Source organism: Ornithodoros turicata, chromosome 1 (assembly GCF_037126465.1).
Source record: "Ornithodoros turicata isolate Travis chromosome 1, ASM3712646v1, whole genome shotgun sequence".
Taxonomy (NCBI): domain Eukaryota; kingdom Metazoa; phylum Arthropoda; class Arachnida; order Ixodida; family Argasidae; genus Ornithodoros; species Ornithodoros turicata.
Window position 1 is genome coordinate 29,119,764 of NC_088201.1, and position 22,498 is coordinate 29,142,261.

Sequence of the window (22,498 nt, forward strand, 5' to 3'; positions counted from 1 at the left end):
TCTCAGACCAAGAGGAGTAAGAAACACAGGCATTACCTTGTTGCTGAGTTAATACACCACGCAACTCCTCACATGACTGTTGTTTTTGTGCATATAATCGAGTTATACTTAGACAGCTCACCCACCGTTTTGTTTCGGAGGCGAACAGTACCCTCGAATTCGCGGGAGTTCGCGCGACAAGCAATATATAGTATTTGTTTTCTCTTGGAAAGGGAATGCTAGTACCTTTCGAAGCTTTTTGGACTGTGAGCTTTTCCATTTCTTTGTTTGCTTTATTTAAACCGCCGCGCTCTGTGTCCGTTATGGGAAATACCAGAAACGGGCACAGAGGGGAAACAGGGAACGAAATAGTTATGTGGTGGCCACTCTCCATAGTTACGGGTACGTTAATGGTGCCGACACTCCCCACCACCACCAAAAACTCTCGCAAAATGTTGCAAAATATGTGTTCGTGCGCACGGATCGCAATTGGTGGCGCCAATATCCTCTGAATGTCCGAATGTTCATTAGTTGAGTTAGTGGGACGTCCCGTGGATATAGAAAAAGTGGGACAAATGACCATCTATTGCACGTACAAAAGACGTCTATAGGCTCTGTGCGAACCTCCCTGGGATATCCGAATGTCACGCTCAAGATGTTACATGGACCTCGCTGGGATGTAGATGGTTTACTGGGTTATATTCCCTTCACTTATGCATGCATTACTTGGATAAAACTTCATGTTCTTTTTGTGTGTGTGCTATGCTAACCTAATCAACTGGAGTTTTTCGTGCAGGGATATCGCAATGGAATCAAAGTACAGTGCAGTTTCAGCACGAGACAGCACTCAAAATTCAAGCAGAGATGGCGTTTCGTGCAGAAGCTGTTTATGTCTTGGGTCTTCTCTTGGTTGGAAAAAGAAGAAAAGAAGTTAGCATAGCTATTCTCAGTGTTCTGGTTGTTCACTAAACAACATATGTGCTTTCAGGTACAGAGAGCTCTTGCAATGCTTCGTCTGATTCCACAACTTTCAGATCTTTTTGATCATTTCGTCTGGAAATATAGCACGTAAGTATCCAAATTGTTATATCTGTTACTATGTAAATCACCTGTTTCTTGTATGGAAATTGTAAGGAGAGAGGATGGAAGCCAAGCTAGGAGAAATGTGCAAAAGCAAAAGACCAGTCATGAGACCACTCAAGTTACCAATATTTAAACCATTATGGTACATAGACACCACCACCACTAGAGTTTTTCTCACTAAGTTAGCAGAGTCCCATAAAATAATGGCAGTCCAACCCTAGTTGTGCTTCCTGGAATGGGGTGAACTGCAAACTTTGTATGCAAGCTGTTTACAATCGTTAGGTGTACTGGTATCAATTCCTTTACTTTGAAGAATAGTTCCTTCACAGGACTTGTAGGTGGCAGTGAGGTGTGTAGTGGTTAGTGCTGCTGCATGTTTCATCATCATCTCGTTCCAACTGCACTTTTTGCTACCTTGGTTTCTAGAGATGGGAGTTTTCTCATAATTGCTTATTGAATAATCGCTACTGAATTCAGTACTCAGTAAGAGCTTGAAAGTGCTGGTCGAATACATCTAGTGCAGTTAAGAAGCCATCTTTCTGGTAATTTCACTTTCAGGCGTGTTGTTTTTATGTCTGTCTGAGGGAAGAAGGGTGTTTTCATGTCTGAATTAATGAGCTTTTGTTTCTTGTTCCATGTTTTGCTTGCATTGCAGTAACAGGGACAGAGGAAGGCTTCCTGGGCACAATATCAACTGTGAATGCAGTCCGGTAAGCTGAGTATGGATTAATAAGTCAGTGCTTGCATGCTCATGAATTGCATCTGTTGGAGGTCTACAGGGTGAATATAGCAATTGTTGGACATTTTCATCAGGTTACAAAAAGGCAGCATCAAGATCACCTCAAACTTTGCTGTCCAGTAGTCATTTGTGTGACGATTCATTACCATTTTTTGCAGGTGCTATGTTGTCTAGGAGCATAAACGCAACATCTTACTGAATGACCTTTTTGTACGGCAAAAATATGAATGACCTGTAAACCAGTCAGAGGTGTTAAATTCTTTTCTTGTGTCTGCTTCACATGCACTTCACGGGCATAGGTGTTGCCTACGGCAGTCGCCGACCGGTTTTTCGGACATGCTCGATTATTCGGATGCGTTCACGGAACGGCCACGGTCCCCATAGAGTTAATGTATAACAACGTCCAAAATTTTGGATACTGTACAGCCCCGTCGCTTGATATTTCGGACTCGGTTTGCCCAGCCAGCGAGCGTCCCGAACAGTCGCCAGCTCACCACGTGCACATGATGCAATGTGAAGGTCAAGGAACTGCATATTAGTCCTTTCTTCCCTATGACCCACTTTAACTGGACCTAGAATAAGGAGGGAAACAGGTTAAAAGGAGAGCACGTCCCCTTCCACATCAGGTAATCAACTGGGGAGTGTCTTTTGTAATGGGCAATCGCTGCGATCATGCCCCACAAGTTTCGCTTCCTATTGGGGACTTGTGTGGTCCGTTCACTTCATCTCATATGCAGGAACTGTCATAGCGTCGAATCTTCATCGTCAGTAGAATCTCTATCATACGAATCTCTTAGGACGCTGGAAAATATTTGTATCATCAGAAATTCGTATGAAAAGAATTAAACCAAATATAAAAATTGAGGCTAGAAAATAGGCAGTTACTGTTCATTTTTCATTGCTCTGAGTGAATGAGGCCTGTCGTAGCGCTTTTGCGTTTTTGTTTTGGCCAACGCTGCCGAAATTCGCGAAGACGTGGTGTCCAGCCGCGAGTCATGCGGCAATGCCGTAAAACGAGCTTCACCTAAAGCACGCAGGCGTTAGGTGAAGCCGACTTGTGGAATGGTGACGTCTAATGTTGCCAGAAGTATGTTTCCTTCACATGTTCGGGATATAGTTCGGGTTATGCTGTGTTCACCCTGGCAAGGAATGCTGTTAGTACAGGGGAACATATATTGCGTTTTAGGCTTTCTTTTACTGAGAGCTGTTATTGGCTTTAATGACCGCATTGTTGTGAATCTAAGCGCTCCCCATTTTGTTTATTCTTTTAACGTAGGATTCTATTGGAGATTGGTGTTTAACAAAATTGTGTAACAGATTAGCGGCGGTCAATTCAAGGTGAAACTGAAGAAAATCTTGTGTTGACTCCAGCGTGTGGTGTAATATTCCTACAGTCATAGCACGGCAGCCAAGTGTGCTATACACATCATTGAAGGGTCATTTGGAAGCTAAAGATCTGCTGTGATAAACTGACAATTAATTCATTGTACAGTGTTAAGCGTGTGTAATGGTACTGCGTGAAAGTCTCTCTTTGGGTCAGCATTTTACTTTGCCAACAACAGTCTGTCTATGACACGAACAAAGGTGTCTGTGCTGGAAGCAATGGAAGTTGACTCCATCAGAGCCAATTCTGAGCGCTTCTGGAGACACCAAAGGGGTGCGTACAAAACACACAAGACAAGCGAGCAAAGTTCCAATAAAACACCTAGAACTCACTGGTCATGCCATTCCTGATTCCATCCTTTACATCCAAGGTTGGTTGTTAGGACAGCAAGTAGACCAGACTGCCAGTCTCATCATGTTAAAAGATAAATAAAACAGAGGCAGATGAGCACATGTAGTCTGGGATGGGGCCACTTCCCTTGATTTTTTCTAAATGTGATAATTCAAAGTCAAGCGGTTCTTAGATTTGCCAACAGACTAAACACACCCCTCTTACATGTTCGAAGTCCGCAGCGAATCTTTAGAGGGTTACAGTTAAACCCAATTACTGCTAACTTTGCGAACACATTATGTCAGTTTGGTATATGCAAATGTTGGCTATAGCTTTCTTGTGAGTGGTGCTGTACTCTGTATAACCATTGCAAGTGATCTGGCAAGTGATCTGTATCTCTTGCAAGTGAGATCTGGCGTGGAAGCCTGTGGAGTCACAAAATCTTCAGAATCAATAAAATGTGTATACAACTGTATCCATATTTTTTTTAGTGCATCACGCAACAATGAGAAGTGGTACCAAGTTACTTGATCATTAAATATGTATATTGTGTGCATGTACATGCTTGGCACATGTACTTTACTGTGCTTACAGTGAAATGAAATGAAGCATACTTTTCTGATAGGAAGTGGCACTGAAGATTCAGGTATTGCGGCTTGTGCACAGCTTCTGCGAGCATGCAGAGTAAGTAGCACTCTTTGTTCAAGAAACTTTTGCTTTGTCTAAGAACGCCTAAGTATGAATATTCAAAATGTTTTGTTGTATGACCTTTCATAACGTGGAATTGACGTTTCCAGGTATAAGCATGTGATGCTATCGTGGAGTGAGTACAGTGCACTCAAACGCAATGGTGAGTTCTAGGAAGTGTGTTTTCTGTGCTGTATAAAACTATTGTTGCCTAGGACAACATACTTAATATTCTTACTAGCATGTGCATTTCCAATAATGTGTTCATTGTGTTTTTAGAAGATCCAAAGACTACAGCTACCCAAAGGTAATGCACCCTTTCAGGTTAAGAATATTTCTCTATATGCACTAACACAGAGTGTATACATCTATTGCACATTTATCTCTTGTCTTTACCTTATGCAGTCTAGAACGAAGTCTGATGTGCACTGGTAGCAAAGGCCTGTTGACAAAAATTGTGGAGGTACTGAAAAAGGAAGCTGGAAGCTCTACTTTTCGGTGTGTAATTATAGTCTTTTGTCTCCTCAAGTGCCAAAAATATGGGATGGGGAGTAAAGAAATGCAGAGAAGATGGGGCAAACAATTACAAGGCACAGTGAGAAAATAACTGGAAGAGTGTCTACGTGTTTGAATGTGTTTAGTGTTCAAGTTTGCTATGAAGCCAAGTGGACAAGTGGGAAGTAAAATTCAAAAATGGCATCACGTGCCTTGAAGATTCTTCCTCGCCTGGGTGTACTGCTAGTGTCGTGAGTACTGACACAGTTCAATCCGTTGAGGACCTGGTCCAGGAGAATCTGTGTTGCTGTCGATGAGCTGATCTGTGAATCATGTTCATTGCTACAGCCACCTCATTGATGGTAGCACATCGATTCTCCAGCATGAATTTTCAGTAACTTGGAACTGTGTAAGGATTCATGACACTAGCAGTATGGTTAGGCCAGGGAGCGTCTTCAAGGCGCATGATGGAGTTTTGGAATTTTACTACAACTCATACACTGGCTTCGTGACATACGGTTCTCATCACAAATCATTAACATCCCCCGATGAATCTCAGTGAGTTTTAAGCCTTCTGCACCACTAAAAATCGCACCACTGCACACAGTTCAACTTTGGTACAGCACGCAATGACCTTCTCAGCGGCAGGCACCAATCTGACTACCACAATATTCACTAGTTGGCCGCACACTCTCTCCCAACGATCTACATGAACCACCTCTTTCGTAGTGAACGTATAGGTAATACTTGTCCGGTTATTTTCTGACTGCCTTGTATTATCAGGACCAGCACTGATTTATGTTCTTTCAAATGATAGAAAGCTGGGGGATCCATGCACCTTAAGACTAGTGACTTAAGAAAGAACCATGAAGAAAAAAAAAATTAAGCTGCAAGTTGATGAATGGGATATCAGTATCGCCAGCGATTTGAGTTCCAATTCCAATCCGGCTGCGTGATGTGATGTGAGAGTAATGAACAAAAACAGTGAGAGTATTGTTACTAGGAAAAACAATCCTCACCACAGACTTCATTATATCAGGCATACTGAATGACCACACACACAAGATACACTGGACAAATAGAGATGTTGGACAAAATGAAGAGGTAAAAAACAATAACACTGTTACATTGTTAAGGGGATGGTTGATAGAGTATGAGGAGCTTCCATTAAGTTATGTGCCTAGGTATGTGGAGTACACTGGCAATACTATGTCACATACATATTGCATCATCCTTCCATATTCATAAATAAGAGTCACATAAACCTGATATCATCTGAACCTGAAACCTGAAGTTTGTGTCACACTGTCTTGATTTCGTGGCATTGTCTGAGGCAGATAACAGCATCAAGCGTCATACGGTGATTGAATTTTTGGCTAAAGGAAGTTCAGCACTGGCTAGTGTTTGTAAATGCATGAAAAATGTGTGTGGAGAATCTGTACTTCCATGTGCAGCTGTCAAAGGGTAGGCAGCATTGTTCTAGCGTGGTAGGGAATCTGATATTCCCTACCACGGTTTCCCTACAATAACCCAGGTTGTTCTTGAGGTTGATACAGGTCTGGGTATTAGTATTGGGTCCCCAGACATCATGTTGTGCTAACATTTGGAAATGTGAAAGACCTCTTCGCATTGGGTACCGAAAATGCTGACACCTGTAATGAAGAGAAATGGAGTTGAAGGTTGTAATGAAATGCCTGTAATGGTTGGATTAATGCTCTCAAGCACCCCTTTTAGTAGTCTATGGTGATGAGGGTTAGAACGTGAATTATCACTGGGACACGATGGAAATTAACTGTTCTGAGGCTAGGACACATACGAATGAACACAACACAACCTCAAGGTGCCTAACTTATTGCCTTATTTCAATTATTGCGAGGACCTCAAGGTCAACTGAGAAACTGTTGAATGGGAACATCACGATTCTCCACCATCCCAACATTTCAACACTGTGCCTGCAGGAAAGTCATTGGAACTTTTCAATTTTTACGATAAGGATTGTGTACTGCCCTTTCACTCTCTGGGACATTTGAGGCAAAAATTATTCTAAAAAAAAAGTCTCCTTTTCCGCTTCATTTTTTTTTCTCTTTCTCGTTGTCCCAGTCTGTCTTTATCTTTCTCTTCTTGGACACTGATTTCACGATGATGATGATGAACTGAAAGAGGCTGTCGAGCATTATGTATTTTCAGATGTTTGACAAAACCTTCTGCTCTCAGGAATCAAAGAACTAGCTTAGAGATCGGTTCAGTGCATTGATGTTCATGAGTACTGGGTTTAAAAACAACCCAGCCAACCATGGACCTCAACGTCCACAGGACGTTTCAGTTTGGATGAAGAGATGTCTCAGGGACATCTTTTATCATCCGGATGACGTCCATGGGACGTTCTGGGGATACTCCTAGTAGCATCCTGGGACATCCAGTGGATGTCCATGTAGCATCACAACTATCATTTAATAGACATTATGTGGACAACTGGTAGATGTTGCTTACTGACATTTTCAGGACCCCGAATTTTATTCCCCACATTAGCCGGCATGCCACATAATTCAACAGTCCAGTTTGCAGGTCTTCCAGTTGGTCCCGGGAGCGATCCCTAAGACAAAACAGCTCACAAAGTTGAAAAATCTTTCCATAAAGCAGTACTGCAAACAGTACTACTCCGCGATCATTCTGTCGTATTCCAAGACACGATTCACCAATGCAGACCGTGTTAACAAAGATTCTCGCACCCTAAGCAGGAGAGCAGGCTCACTTCTGCCCCTTCCACCACGTAAATACGCGGAGTTGAAGGGAGACCTGTGCTCTCAAAGAAATTCCATGGGAAAGACAGATACTACGCATTGTTTGTCACGCGAGCTTCCACAAATCCGAGAGCCCTGTTGGCCTGCGAATCAATATGAAGGGTGGGGTGTCTAAGTTTAATTCGATTGTGTACACAAACAACGCCGAAATGAGGAATTTGTTTGTGCATTAACTCATAATGAATATAGCGTCTGTATTTCTTACTGCTTTTGGTTTGAGACATTCAGTTGGTCCATCGGAAATCGACTTTCCGCAGTACTACACGACCTGCGTTTCTCTCTCTCTTGCAATAAATGCTCCATATAACATCCTGTGAGGATCTGATTTGGACCATTCTTGAAACAGCCGTGGCGGGAAATCCTGTGAATATGACTAGGGGTGTCCTTCCATGAAGCTCCCACAGATGTCCACCGGATATCAATTTCGGAATATGGACATTTGGATATATTGTGTATCTCCAGAGGAGAAATTGTTCGGTCTGCTTTCGCGCTTCTGCTTGCTGCATATCATATTGCAAGGTAGAAGTGACCAAAGTAGCCGCCAGTCAAATAGAGTCGTAGTGTTTCAAATCCTACCTACGTCTGCTTTATGATGTTCTTGTTTTAAGAGGGTCAGCACCCCAGGAGTGAATAATGCACCATTCATCATGAGGGTGAAGAAAAACCCAGTTTACACACAAAATATGCTTGTATTTTTACTCAAGATCTACATCAGAGTTGGATGTAATTTTGAAATCCCAGTGACATCCTTGCAAGGCATCCTAATCAGACAACACTGGGACATTTCCAATGACGTTTTGTGCATATCCTTTGGACGTCTAGATCACTTCAGGATATCCTTGGGACGTCGGTGGTTGTATGGGAAAGCTAAGGCTTCAAGCTTACTGGCAACCCTATCATATATACCTTCTGTTATGTGGTCACCTGTCAGGCAGTATACAGGCATGACATGTGAACAAATAACTCACATCTGTATGAAGCAACAAAATGAGTTATATGTAGAGCCTGAAGTTTTAGGGTTTAACCCGTTTCTTCTCCGAATTTGCACCCTGAATAGAAGGTTGCCTCTTTAGGGTGAAACCCCGATTTTTACCTGGCAAATTGCCCTCACTGAAATGTTTGTAGCAATGCACAGTCGCTTGTTTGGCAGCAAACACAATTACGTCACTGTTTGTGCCAAACCAGTACAGTTAGTTTGAGTAATAGAGCCTGATTTCTCCCCGAATTTAGCATACTGGAAGTTTTCCAACCTGAATTCGCATGAATTTAGAGCACATATTGTTTTCCCCAATTCTTACCTCCCAAATTGGGGTAAAAAATATTTCATGAAAACTTCAGGCTCTAGTTATATGTAAGGTCCGGGTTTTTTGTGTAAACTTTGATTCCACTGGGTGTCTGCATTCTAAACCAATTTTGCTCTGAGTAAACTCCCCCCCCCATTTTTTTATTTATTTCAAATTGTTTTAATCCTGCAAACTTGACTGCATCAAGCAAGATGAGAAATGCTATAGCAAGTATCACCATCTGCGATATGTGTATCTGATATGTTGAAAAGAAATCCAACTGCCGCTCTATAACACTGTTTCCGAATTGTATCCACCTGTGAAATGCCCAGTCATTTTTTGACATATGCGTAATGTCGATGATATTTGATGCAGTGTTGACTAAATACTTCTTTTTACTTTAATGCGACAACACCCACATGCATAGGCAGTACCCAATTTCATTCTGAATTGTAGGTTAAAAATAGCACAAAATTTTGCTCATGACCTCCACCTTTCCTTCCAGGTTTTGGTTGTCACGTGCTATTGAAAGTTACCTTCGAGGTTGCACCAGCAGTGCAGATCAGGACTTCTTACTTTCAATGGGCTTGCTACAGGTTAGTCACGTAAAATATGCTTAATATTACTTGTGCATACAGTTCACACTGCTGTTCGTATAGGCATTTCCAAGAGGGGTATAGCCTCACTCACTGCCCCTTATCTGCTAAGGCTTGTCGTTGCACTTCTTGGACACTTCTTGTCGTGGACTCTGGGGAAGTCATCTTTTGTGTGGTGGAAGAAAGTTATCCCATTAACCATACCCTATTACCATAACCCTAACCATGTAACCATTACCCTATCGGAACACACACACGAGATCATAAATGGCTGCTTAATTTGACTTTACAATATCTTTGTCAATGTTAGGAAAAAGTTTCTGTGATAGCTGCTGAGAGGAACAGAGTATAAAACTGACATTTCACATGGTATAAATGTTTTCGTGTTGCAAAAATTGCTGTTGTTCCTGTAATTGAGACAAACGAAGGATGCGGGTTTCTAAATTTTCGGATTAGCCGAGAAATTGCTAATGGAGACCATGGTCTTACTGTTATGAGAGTATTCTTTCTCGTGACAAAAATATTTGTGTTGATGTACTCTGTTGTTTTAGCTGCAGTTGAGAATGCATGAAGCAGTACAACGATAGACTTCACCCCAGGTATCGCAGTATGACTGCATCAACATAACAAAAGGAGGCGAATACCTTGAAAGTCTTTGCTTGAGTACCATTGTCTTTGATACCACATTGATAACAGAGACAGTTGTGTGAATTTCAGTGAATGACATTAATGCATATAACTCTTTTGCTTGCATTTTCTTTTGCTCTATCCTTCTAGCTAGTTGCTGGAAATCTGGTAAACAGCAATGTACGTCAGAAGGAGGTGTTGCAAAGCAGTTTTGACCTGCTAGGAGAGCTGGTGAAGTTCAACGTCCGTGCTTTTCACCAGCTTGATAAGATCATCAGCACGGAGGCTAAGGTGAACAACTTCATCACGTTCATCATGCTAGAATTACCATATTTGCTTAAAAGTAGGTCTACCAGAAATTCCTGGTACTGGATTGGGACATGAACACTTTTGTAGGTCGACCAAAAAACTGTGTTCTGTGCCGTGATGAAGATGGTGTGCTGTGATGTGCCACAATGAAGTCTTTCGGATCACCTGGGCTTTAACTGGGCAGAGAATGATACGCTCTGTGATATAGTGGTAATGTGTATGGAAAATACTGTGCATTGTGCATCACTGCTTTTTATCTTAGAAACTAAAAAAAAATGGGCAAATAACTAAGTGGGTCAATCAACGAGTCACATCTCTGTGATTATTTCCTGTGCAAATTCTTCACAGAACTGGCACTCACACTGAGCACACAACAGAATCAACTATGAATCCCTATTGCCTCATGGTTGGTGGGAGTGGAGATGAGAGGGCTGCTCTATCACTGCATAACCACATGTGGGCAGAATAGATAATGGATTTGCCTTTAGAGAGATGTAGGATACTGAGGAGGAAGAGTACACACCTGGTACTCTGGAACCACCACAGATTCCTTTCACTGTGGTGCAAACTGTTGCCAAGCAAGGTGTGCTGAAAACCCTTCGGTACAGTGCAGAAGACATGTCACATCCACATTGCCTCCATCAGTGATGTCTCAAAACACCATCCCAGGAGGGATGTGCCGAGGAGAAGTGGGGGCATGCACAAAGCATGAGACACTTTCCTGAGCTTCAGTCTAACCGGTGTAGATCCCTTACAAGAGATAATAGCTACTGTAAAAGTGGTTAATTTTGCGGTCTTAATCATTCATGAATTCGTGTGGGAGCGTGTTTCGGGAATATTTCGCGGGGCCTTAATTTCGCGAATTCGTGTGGAAGCGGAAATCGCGGGATCGGGGGTTCATGACACTACCGACAGTAAACAACGACAATTAGCCGGCTTCTACATGCCGGCTGGATTATAAAGGCTTACTGTGAACTTCAATACCGTAACAATGACATACGTGCTGGTTTTGTGAAAGCAAGTATCTGCAATGCCAAGTGATATACTGTGCGAATAAAATACTGATGTTGAAGTGGCGTTTCAATTATAGAAATGTTTGACAAGAACAAATTTGTCAGAATAAAGGTCGTCAAGTAAGTCGATTTGTCTTTGTGGAGCTCATATCGTCGCGAATTCCAGTGCCCATACTTTCATCCCTGCTACCTATATTTTGCGAAAAAAGTTCTATCGCGAAATTCGTGAAAATGAAGTCCCCGCAAAAATTTCTACTTCTACAGTAATTGATCCGTGATGGGGAAATCCTGAGCTTGGGCAACACACAGAGCACTTCGAGAACAGAACGCTCGAAATGCTCTTCAATTAATAGTTGTTAATTATGTGATATGTATTTAGTTCTTCATGTATTGCCATTTGACACATTGAGCTCCACTGTTTGGATAACCCAAAAACCTTGTGGTGGTGCAGTTTTGGGTGATAATTTTTGGAAAGCTCCAAAAGGGGAACAGGATTCCACATGTTGACAATTCTGTAAAATAAGATGAGCAGGAGCCAAAAATGTAGAGCAAGTGATAGCCTTCACGTGAAGCACACTTCACATTAGAATGACACCAGTTCGGGCAAATTGTTACCACTTTTTGGTGTTCTGATCTGGGTGATCTGGGTAATGAAAAACCACGAGTAGAAGGTTGGTTCTCATTAATGTGAAGAAGAATACAGTCAAACTCCTTTATAACGAACACCTTTTTAACGAAAATACCAGTACAGCAAATTTTTTTTGCGGTCCTGCTGGAGCCTATGGGTCCAATAATAGACATCCTTTTTAACGAAAATACCTTTACTGCGAATTTTTTTTGCTGTCCCCTGAGTTTCGTTGTAAAGGAGTTTGACTGTATAACAAGTGTTCTGTATATGCATCTGCATATTTGCGTGACTGTACATGAATTTTGAGAACCCACTTTCTCTCTTATTGCATGAACCGCTAATGTAAATTTTCCTCTTGCATATACAGCAGAAAAAACTAATCCAGCTGATGAACTGCCACTTGGTTGACTCCAACATGTTTGTGCGTAGCCTGGTACTATCTCAAGAACATCTAGTTGCTTCAAAGGATGATGAAATTAGAGGTATGTTCACTAAGTCTTTTCTTTAGTCTGTCTTTTCACTGAGTGCAGCACTTTTGCATCTATTTAGCATGAAATTATGGTGGGCAGTTTTTGAAACAAAACTGCTGAAACAGATATAAAGGGATAGTCTAAAGATTATGAAGATTATGTCTCTCTCAGCAATCCTAACATTTGCACTGTCATGATATCACAGTGGTTCTCTGCTACAAAAGCTGCCCCTGTGCTTTCGGGAACCAGCTATGGGCAGAGCTCACCCTATCATACAACACTCTGTGTAGCCACATCATATTATGTGGCATCAAAATTGCCTTCTCCTGACTGATACTGATGTCATATTTCTAGATTATGCAGAAAGAAGAAGTTATGTCTTGAGCCACATTGGAGAACAAAGGACCAGAGTACGTTATCTGAAGAAATTGATCTCACTGGTGAACATCTCCAATCTAACTCAGGTAAGACGGTTAATATATGTACAGGGTGCAGAAAAAGGTGTGGGTTTCCATGTGTCATTGTTATGTTTTCATTATGCTGTCGAGTAACTGAGACCATGTGATAGATCTGCTTCTAGCAGTGTGTATCTCTAAAAGACAAAAACGAAATAAACGATTTACTAATGGAACACATGAGCAAACTAATAGTACTGCAGCTGCAGGTGTCTTGCATGCAATGATCAACTCAGAGCATTTGTACTTATTAAGAATTTAACCGTCATTCCCAAAAGGATTGTATTTGTAGCAGTTGTAAAATTTACTGTTGCTAAGTCAGTATGTGGAGAGGTTTAGCTTTGTCTAGCAACATCACCTTTCTTAATTATGAGTATATTAATATTACATTTGCCCAAATAGAAGCGAAGGAACTTATGGAGAGTCTGCAAGGCTTTGTATTAATATTTGCATCTCACTTAAACTGAACACACAATTATAAAAGATAATGCTGATCTCACTGTATTGCAGTAGCACACACGTATTGTTATGAGCATAACTTTATTTATTTTATTTATTTATTTATAAAATACTACAAACCCTAAAAGGGTCCAAGTAGGAGGGGCACAGAAAGCGCAAGAAATGCAACCGCGTTTAGGCCTTTCACAAATGCCATGAACTTGGAATCAAACGGGCCTGGAATTGGATAATCACATCGGCTTTTCTAGAGATTGTTTCACATATGCCTGAGTGATGTGCAGCTGTGAAGAAGCCCAAGTGTTTGCCAATGCAATATTAACCACTTTGTAGACATTGCATCACCTTTCTTGCGTTATGTATGTGGCAGAAATAAATTTCGTATTAGCAAAAGATGGTATGTGCTATTTCTGAAAAAATATATATATGCTGTGTGCACTTCATTCAAAACATAAGGCATGATTTTGTGCAATACTATAAAACCCTTCGATTTCACGGTCCCAGTTTTTTGCAAATTGGTCACAGGGCACATATTTGCGGCCACTAAATTTCAGAAATTCTTGGTGCTAAAATTGGTGGTCTGATTGGCTTACTCGTGATAAGCTCAAGATTGTCCATACTGCATTTGATAAAAGCGACATTGTACATGCGTGTGCTGTAAAGCAGAAGGGTGAATGTTTGGGCCTGTTGGTACATAGTAATGGAAAAGGTAACCAGGTAAGGTAAAGGTCTGTGTGTCTTCTTCTACTTCTCTTGTCCCGTTTTCTACCGCTGGTTACCTTTTCCATTACTGTAAAGCAGCTCAAATACGTATGAGTAATCAACTATGAAGATAAATTTTGGGATTCTAGCAAGTTTCGGAAGTGTCAAATCTTGCCAGAAATATTTGTGCCCTTAAAATTAGGGAATTTTTCAGTTCGCAAAAATTAGGGACTCGCGAATATTAAGGGGTTTACAGTATCCTCCCTGTTTTCAGTGGAAATTGTAATAGTAAACTAATCAATATTAAAATAAGAATGTCACGTCTGAATAGCTAGATAGATAACCTGAGCAACGGTAACATCGCGTGGACATAACACAGTAGAAGGTATCTTGTGTTGCTGTCAAAATTAGAGGAAGCATGTTACACTAGTGATGCAAGTCTTTTTGGCCACCACTGTGTCCTTTTTCAATGAAGGCGTCCATTCTGTACTCCTTGTGCCTCAGGTACCCTTGCAGCTAAACCATCCTAAGATCTGGCACAATCTGCAGACATCTGTATGATCTTGCAGAATAATTCAGTGTTCCTTGCAAATGTTTTTTTAGATTCATATGCCATATCTCTCACCTCGTTACATCTCATTTAAGAGGGCAGTTCTTCACTGGTCAGTTGTGTTTTATCATTCAATGCTCGCAAAATCAATGCTGCATTATGGTGAGAAAATGTTGCCGGTTATCAAAATTGCTCAGTGCATCCAGACAGCTGCATCATTATACAAGACATTGCAAATGAATTATATTTTATCTGATTTTTCAGATATTTTTAGATTAATGCTTTCACAGATAAAAATTACTCATTCAGTGTGTGAGTTTGTGACTTTACTCTTTTGTGATACGTAGTTAAGAACATTGGGTCACTGTGACACATATTGTGTTGAAAACGTCAGAATTCCTTACTGATAGGTGTCACAACAGCTGTTTTGCAGTCATATTAATATTAATGTTGTGTCTTATGACATTTATTTTTCTCCACAGGAAAATGTTAGCTGTGTGAACACTGCACTGGTGTTGCTTGTCTTTGCTCAGCAGCGTGGAGAGTTAGTGTCATACCTGGGAGCCTTGCAGGCCACCCCCGCTGTAGAAGGAAGTACACCTTTGAGCAACAAGCCATACCTGCTTACATGTCCTGAGGCAGGCAGTGGACTCAGAATGCAGTCTGTCTCTGGGAATCCTACTCTGTTACAGAACCTTCTTGAACTGCTTCACTTTTGGCAAGAGCACTATCTTCACAAGGACAAGGACTGTTCTGCACTTGAGAAAGTATGGAGCTTTCTAACTTATGTGCATCATATATGCCCAATTTCAGCTAGAAAGATTAAATTGCCAAGCACCAGTGCAATTTTCTGTGTAAATTCAGCGACTCAATGCATGCAGGATTCTTCAGAGAAAAGATGTTTCAGTCTGTTCCCAGATTTTACTTGCTCTAGTAGAGGGAATCTCAGTGGAACAGGCAACTGAATATTTAGACTGTGACACATACACCAAGTTAGAATTAATATGCTGTATATACATAGAGCCTGAAGTGTTCGGGTTTAACCCAATTCTTCCCCGAATTTGCACCCCAAACTGAAGGTTGCCTCTTTAGGGTGAAACCTGATTTTTACGAGGCAAATTGCCCTCACCGAGACGTCGGTAGGAATGCACACTAACTTGTTTGGCAGCAAATGCAGTTACATCACCGTTTGTACCAAACCAGTACAGTCAGTTGGAGTAACTGAGCCAGATTTCACCCCGAATTTAGCATACTTGAAGTTTTTTCATCCGCATTCGCATGAATCTAGAGCACATGTTTCTTTACCTTGTTTTCACCTCCCGAATTTAGAAAAAGTTCCCAAAAAGTTCAGGCTTTATACAGGGTGTCCACGCTAAGTGTGAACAGATTTTTTAAAAATATATCAGTCACTTTTTCCGAGATGAAATCAATTACAATATAGCATATGCTGAAGGGCACTCCCTAGGGGGGCATTAACAGACTCCTAAGGCAATGTCTTAATTAACTTTCAATAATTAACTTTTTAATTATAAAAGCTACAAAGTTGCTCCAATGAGAACATCTGATCTCTTCGGTCGCCAGATACCAAAACCGTTTTCAGGACAAAAATCCGTTCGGTAGATCGTCCACAAAAAAATTCGTGAAGGAACGCCATTTTTTCTTTATTTGGTTTATTGCGCATCTTCAAAGAAGCGGCTTTCCTATACCCCCAGTGTGAGAGAGTGAAAGAGCACAGTGCCGCCTCATGCGTCGAAGATTAGCTTTAACTTGCGGAAACAAAACAAAAACACAAATCTATCGGGTGACTCTATCGCGACTGCCCTTATCTTGGGCTGCATTTTCTGTTTTCTTTTAATCTGTTTCCAGGACGCAAGAGGCGATAGTGTGCTCTTTCATCCTCTCGTATTGGGGGCGAAGGAAAGACGCGTCTCTAGAGATGCGCAATGAATAAAATAAAGAAAAAAATGGCGTTCCTTCACGAATTTTTTGCGGACGATCTATTGAACGGATTTTTGTTCTGAAAACGGCTTTGGTATCTGGTGACCGAAGAGATCAGATGTTCTCATTGGAGCAACTTCGTAGCTTTTATAATTAAAAAGTTAATTATTGAAAGTTAATTAAGACATTGCCTTAGGGGTCTGGTAATGCCCCCCTAGGGAGTGCCCTTCAGCATATGCTATATTGCAATTGATTTCATCTCGGAAAAAGTGATTGATATATTTTTAAAAAATCTGTTCACACTTAGCGTGGACACCCTGTATATACAGTGTGTCCCAGCTAAGTGCGAACAGATAAAAAAAAAAAATCTATATATATATATATATAACTTTTTCAGATATTAAATCAATTGCAATATAGCACATGCTGAAGGGCACTCCTTAGGAGGGCACTAGCAAACTCCTAAGGCAATGTGTTAATTAACTTTAAACAATTAACTTTTTAATTGTAAAAGCTACGAGGTTGTCCCAATGAGAACATCTGGTCCCTTTGGTCCCCTGATACAGTTGCTGTTTTCAGAACTAAAATCCCATCTCAGTTGTCTCGCGACGTAAACGCCCAATTATACATAGAACTAAAATCCGTTCGATAGATCGTCCACAAAAAATTCGTAAATAAACACTTTTTTCTTTATTTTGTTCATTGCAAACCTTCGGAGACGCGTCTTTCCTTCACCTCAATGTGAGAGAGTGAAAGAGCACACTATCGCCTTTTGCGTCCTGGCAAAAGATTAAAAGAAAACAGAAAATGGAACCCAAGATAAGGGCAGTTCCGATAGCGTCACCCGTTACATTTGTGTGTGTTTTGTTTCCGCAAGTGAAAGCTCATCTTCGGCGCATAAGGCAATGTGCTCCATCAGCCTCTCACGTTGGGGGTGAAGAGAAAGCATGTCTGAAGTTGTGCAACGAACAAAATAAAGAACAAAAAAAGGTGTTCCTTAATGAATTTTGTGTGGACGATCTATCGAACGGATTTTCGTTCTGAAAACGGCAAGGGGGACCTCGGAGAGGACCATCAGGGGACCAAAGGGACCAGATGTTCTCACTAGGACAACTTCGTAGCTTTTATAATTACAAAGTTAATCATTGAAAGTTAATTAGGACATTGTCTTAGGAGTTTGTTGGTGCCCTCCTAAGGAGTACCCTTGAGCATATGCTATATTGCAATTGATTTCATCTAAAAAAAAGTGATACATATAGGTATTTAAAAAAAATCTGTGTGCAGTTAGCTGGGACACACTGTGTATGCTGACCCTGACACAGTACTAATCCTACACATGTTCATTGACGAGCATCAGAATAGGGAACACAATTTAGTATACTCAGAAGCTACAAGGGTTGGTTGCAACTAGTTATTTGTTGAATGCTTATACGAAGACCCAAACGTTAATAATATAGTCGCCGTCCGATTTTTCGGACTGCGAGCCACAAAAATCATTCCGAAATATCGAGCAGTCAGAATTTTTAGACAAAGGCTTAAACCTGCAATTTTTCAAAAATAAAAATCAGAAAAAAACTTTATTTGAGCACTCACACTGGCTTGAAATTACTGTCTACACGAGTTTGCTTCGCCGCATGGACACGGGATAACGCATCGCGGCAAATTTCTGCTAGCGTAGCCTTGAGAAACTGAGAGGCAGTGCACGCGATACTAAGCTCTGCCTTCGTGCACACGCACGCGTCACTTCTGCGCAGTTACCAGTTGGCACGCTTCCGTTCGTGGCGTGGTCCAAAATATTGAGTCCCGAAACACACTATAGTGAGTCTGTTTCGGCTCTTGGTAGACGGAAACTCTGAAAAAATAGTCAGTCCGTCCGAAACACTGTCTGAAGTATTGGAAGCAGAAATACATTGGCTGTATGGGGCGCTTGACGGTGCCAATAGTTTTGTCCAAAAAATTGGAAAGTCTGCATTTTTGGAGTCCGAAATATCGGTTGGCGATGTAATGTTAATGTATAGCATGCTTGCTGAGAAGCTACTGTGTTTTTTTGACTGCTCTGAGTTATAAAAGTTGACTGAGCAGGCAGTGCTCTCATTTTTATGCTTCCATTTCAACAGAGCTCACGAATTAGCTTCAATCGCTGGAAAGCCATGGTGAACACTCTGGTATCAGGTGACCTAGCCAATTCTACATCATTAGTACACCACGTTCCAGCAGGACCCAGCACCAGGGACAGCTGATCCCATACACAGGCCCAATTTGACTCACCTGGAAGGGTTGCCTACCAAAATGGGACAAAGCGAGAGCAATGAATGGTTCCGGACAACACGGACACATTGACCATGCCAGAGACTGAGTGTACCCTCACTACAACACAGAAATTTTTATCTCTTTGTCATTCTGGGTGCTTTTTCTGCAGAACTTTGCCTGTCAAGACTGGGTCTGTTGCATGGGGAATTTATTAACTGTAAAGATAGTGAATGCGATGGGCAGTAAGTACATGTATGCACTGACAGATTAGTTCCACTGACCTGGGGCCTCACCCGCGTATTTCTTCCGGAGCTAATGTCTTTGGGGGTGGGGGTGGGGGGGGGTGAAAAGGGGGTAACTACATGCTGGAGGTGCTACAAGGAGCATGAACATTTTCCACAAGAACAACACACTCGACCCATGTCTCCGGTCTGCAGTGCAAAGTAGACTTGGCCTTCTTGTAATGCTGTTCTTCCCTTGTGTCGCACATTTGAAAGACCAGAAGCAACATTATTTTGTGTGCGACTTTTGCTTTAAAGTGTGAAGTATAACATTAAAATCCTCTCTGCTGGTTCATAAGCAAAAATCAACATAAAAAAATAACTTTGCAAAATACATAATATTGCCACAGTAAAGAATCTCTGTGTGAGCATGCATCATGGAAGAGCGTATTGGTCTGACGTGTACGAAATGTATACAGCGAAACCCTCGTTAGTATGACCCCCATTAATCTGACATGCTTGTTTTATGACTGTTTTTCTTGGGAACCGTTTTGCCACCATGTAAATCCACCTGCATTAGTCAGCATGACAATTCGCTTATCTGACAATGACAGAGATTTGTGTCACGAGTAGGGCCAAACACACACATCATCCGCTCATTATTATGACTGCGGCACTCGACTCTCAGACCAGCCCCAAGGAGAGAGAGGCTACCACGTGCCTCAGACAGAGGGCGACATGTGTTAAAGTAGGCCGACAAGGCTTGGGATGACTCCTGATGTTGCTGACCTCGGGATTACGCATAGCGCTTTTCGAACTGCTAAAGCGCGCAAGTGCTTAAAAAGGCAGTGACCACAGGACCAGGTCACGCAGTGCTTTCCGAGAGTGACATATTGTGTCTGCCCAGAGGTCGCCCGATAACGCTGTGGATCGGGTGCTTGGTGAGCTGAGTGGGCCCCACTCGTCACTGCGAAGGAGGCAAGCCAAGCCTGAAAGGTTGCACTGTTGTTCTTTGAGCAATAGATGGACATTTACAAGAAGTGTGAAGTTGATGGTGCTATTGTCCATTTAGAAAAATTAATTACTGCTCCAAGTAGACATTGGTAACTGGATTTTTCAGAAAATAAATCATAGTTCCATAGGCTTTTGTTCTGCGTAGCGATCTGTCCGGAGGGTGCATGTCAGTGTGACAATTCGCTTTATGACCAAAATCCACAGGAACTGTGGTGGTCATATTAACGAGGGTTCACTGTAGTTATTGTAGTTTGGTTCTTAACTCTTTCTATGCATGGCGACATGTACCAGATATCTTTTTTCAAGTTTTCAATTAACAAATTGCTTTTATGTCATCAGTGAATTCTTTGTTATTACGTTTTTTTTTCACTTCTAATGTTGTACAACGAGTAGGAGGAAAAATATGAGGCACAAAGGAGACAACTTGTTTGCATGCCTTTGAGACATACGTATATACGAGGGGTGTTCAAGTCAAACCGGGACTTTGTCTCCTGAGTGTACAAATGGCTCGCGCTACTTCTTTTTCGTAATTTTCACACGCTACAGGCCTCCACGTTCACCACATGGTGGTCCAAAGTTTGTGCAAAACAGAAGACACGTGCTGGACAAGATGGCCGACAATGAGGTGAGCGCGCACATCGAACAGCGAATTGTCATGAAGTTTCTCGTGAATGAAGGCGTAAAGTCATCTGAAATTCACAAGACTTCAGGCTCAGTATGGCCACGATACACTTAGCCGCAACAAAGCATTTAAGTGGTGCAAACGGTTCCGAGACTGCCGTACATTAGTGCAGGACGACCCCGGCCGGGGCGGCTCAGAGCCCAGTGTCAGTGTCAGTTCCTGAGAACATCCATCTTGTGGAGCGCCTGATCCTCAAGGACCAATGGATAACATGTCTCGATATCAATAGTGCATATAGTACGATCAATAGTGCATATTACTGCCAGGTTCTCAGGGGTGTGCATAAGGCGCTGAAGCAAAAGCGGCCGGGCCTCATCACCAGAGGAGGAGTCCTCCTACAGGACAATGCACGCCCGCATACCGCTCATCTCACGACACGCGCCTTACAGGAACTTGGCTGGGAGTTGCTGCCACATCCCCCTTACAGTCCAGACCTCGCCCCCAGCAATTTCCATTGCTTCGGGCCACTGAAGGCGTTCCTTGGGGGCCCAGCTGCGACAACGAGGTCAAAAATGCGATCCGACCGTGGCTGCTACGCGCCGGTAAGGATTTCTACGCTGCTGGCATCCAAGCCCTTGTGAAACGCTGGGACAAGTGCATTAGTGCAGCTGGAGATTACGTGGAAAAATAAAACTGATTTCTCGCCTGTAAGTTCATTTTACTTTTGCGAAAAATGAAAAGTCCCGGTTTGACTTGAACGCCCCTTGTACATAATCGACAGCTTTAAGCCACTCAAAAGTAATGTTCACCTGCAGCATCCATTATGTGCAAGAATGCATGGAATGCTGTACAGGTGAACAGTTTTCATTTGTAGCATCCTCTTTTTGTGCATTATGCATATTTAAATTCAAAAACTTGGCCACTTTCTTGCTATTCTGCAAGAACAAATAGCCAATATATGTTCATTGTGATGGGAACTCTTATTGTACATCTCATATTTCATTTACATCACTAACCTGTACAGGGCTCTCTCTCATTGTATTCTCCAGAGGGCAAATTTGCAAACTATATTTGTAAACAGCAGTACAGGTATTAACATACTTTTGTCTTTTTTGTCAGAATGCCTCTATTGTGCATACCCTATTTCATGAATGGATGAATGTAGAAATTGGTACGTACTTTGTTGTGTGTACAACTTGTAAAATATTCTTGCTCTGTTCAGTTTCATTAAAAGAACTGTGAAACAACTCTTCAGTATTCATGTGCTATCCAGTAACATATCCCTGAATTTTCAGCGAGATATTCAGGAGATAATAAAAGCAAAATGCACTGCCCGTTGCTCATTCCTCCACCCAACAGTTGCAGCTTGAGTTTGATAAACTGTGGGCCTTGCGAGCCACTGAGCTTGGTCTTGTAATGAATGGCATGTTGTCATGACTCCAACTTATAGCATACTGATATCTCTTCTATTATGAATGGACAGTTTTCACTTGGTTGTGATAGCTGGTTGTGATACTGAGGGTCCGAAATTGGGGAAGTCGGTATATGACAAGTTCACACAACCTACTTGGGGTTCATACTTGCACCTACATTTAAGTAGATGCAGAGAATGACAGCTATACAGTCAAATGTTGATATAACAAAACGCTATACAACGAAATTTGCGGTACAGCGAGATAACTTGTATTCCCAATCTTGTATTGTATTGTATATCTTGTATTGTATGGCAGGCACAATTGGCTGCCGTATTTCGTCAGGCTTGACACAACGAAATATTCAGTACAACGAAAGAAATGGTGTTCCCTGTGAGTTTCGTTATATCAAGGTTCGACTGTATTCCCATTTTTATTTTTGGAAACTGACATG

The 22,498-nt window shown here is 41.7% G+C and overlaps 1 protein-coding gene across 1 annotated transcript in view; it reads left to right on the forward strand.

The window, feature by feature from the left end:
* Positions 1–21,880, forward strand: part of LOC135377812 (short transient receptor potential channel 4-associated protein-like) — a 36,215-nt gene extending 14,335 nt beyond the window's left edge. The window contains exons 11-23 of the mRNA XM_064610500.1: positions 776–909; positions 968–1,047; positions 1,718–1,772; positions 4,141–4,199; positions 4,313–4,365; positions 4,482–4,509; positions 4,608–4,700; positions 9,287–9,377; positions 10,155–10,295; positions 12,322–12,436; positions 12,779–12,888; positions 15,070–15,354; positions 18,643–21,880. Of these exons, the coding sequence (XP_064466570.1) occupies positions 776–909; positions 968–1,047; positions 1,718–1,772; positions 4,141–4,199; positions 4,313–4,365; positions 4,482–4,509; positions 4,608–4,700; positions 9,287–9,377; positions 10,155–10,295; positions 12,322–12,436; positions 12,779–12,888; positions 15,070–15,354; positions 18,643–18,765 (1,367 nt within the window). The 3' untranslated portion in view covers positions 18,766–21,880. The remainder of the gene's footprint in view (positions 1–775; positions 910–967; positions 1,048–1,717; positions 1,773–4,140; positions 4,200–4,312; positions 4,366–4,481; positions 4,510–4,607; positions 4,701–9,286; positions 9,378–10,154; positions 10,296–12,321; positions 12,437–12,778; positions 12,889–15,069; positions 15,355–18,642) is intronic.
* The last annotated feature ends 618 nt before the right edge of the window (positions 21,881–22,498 follow it).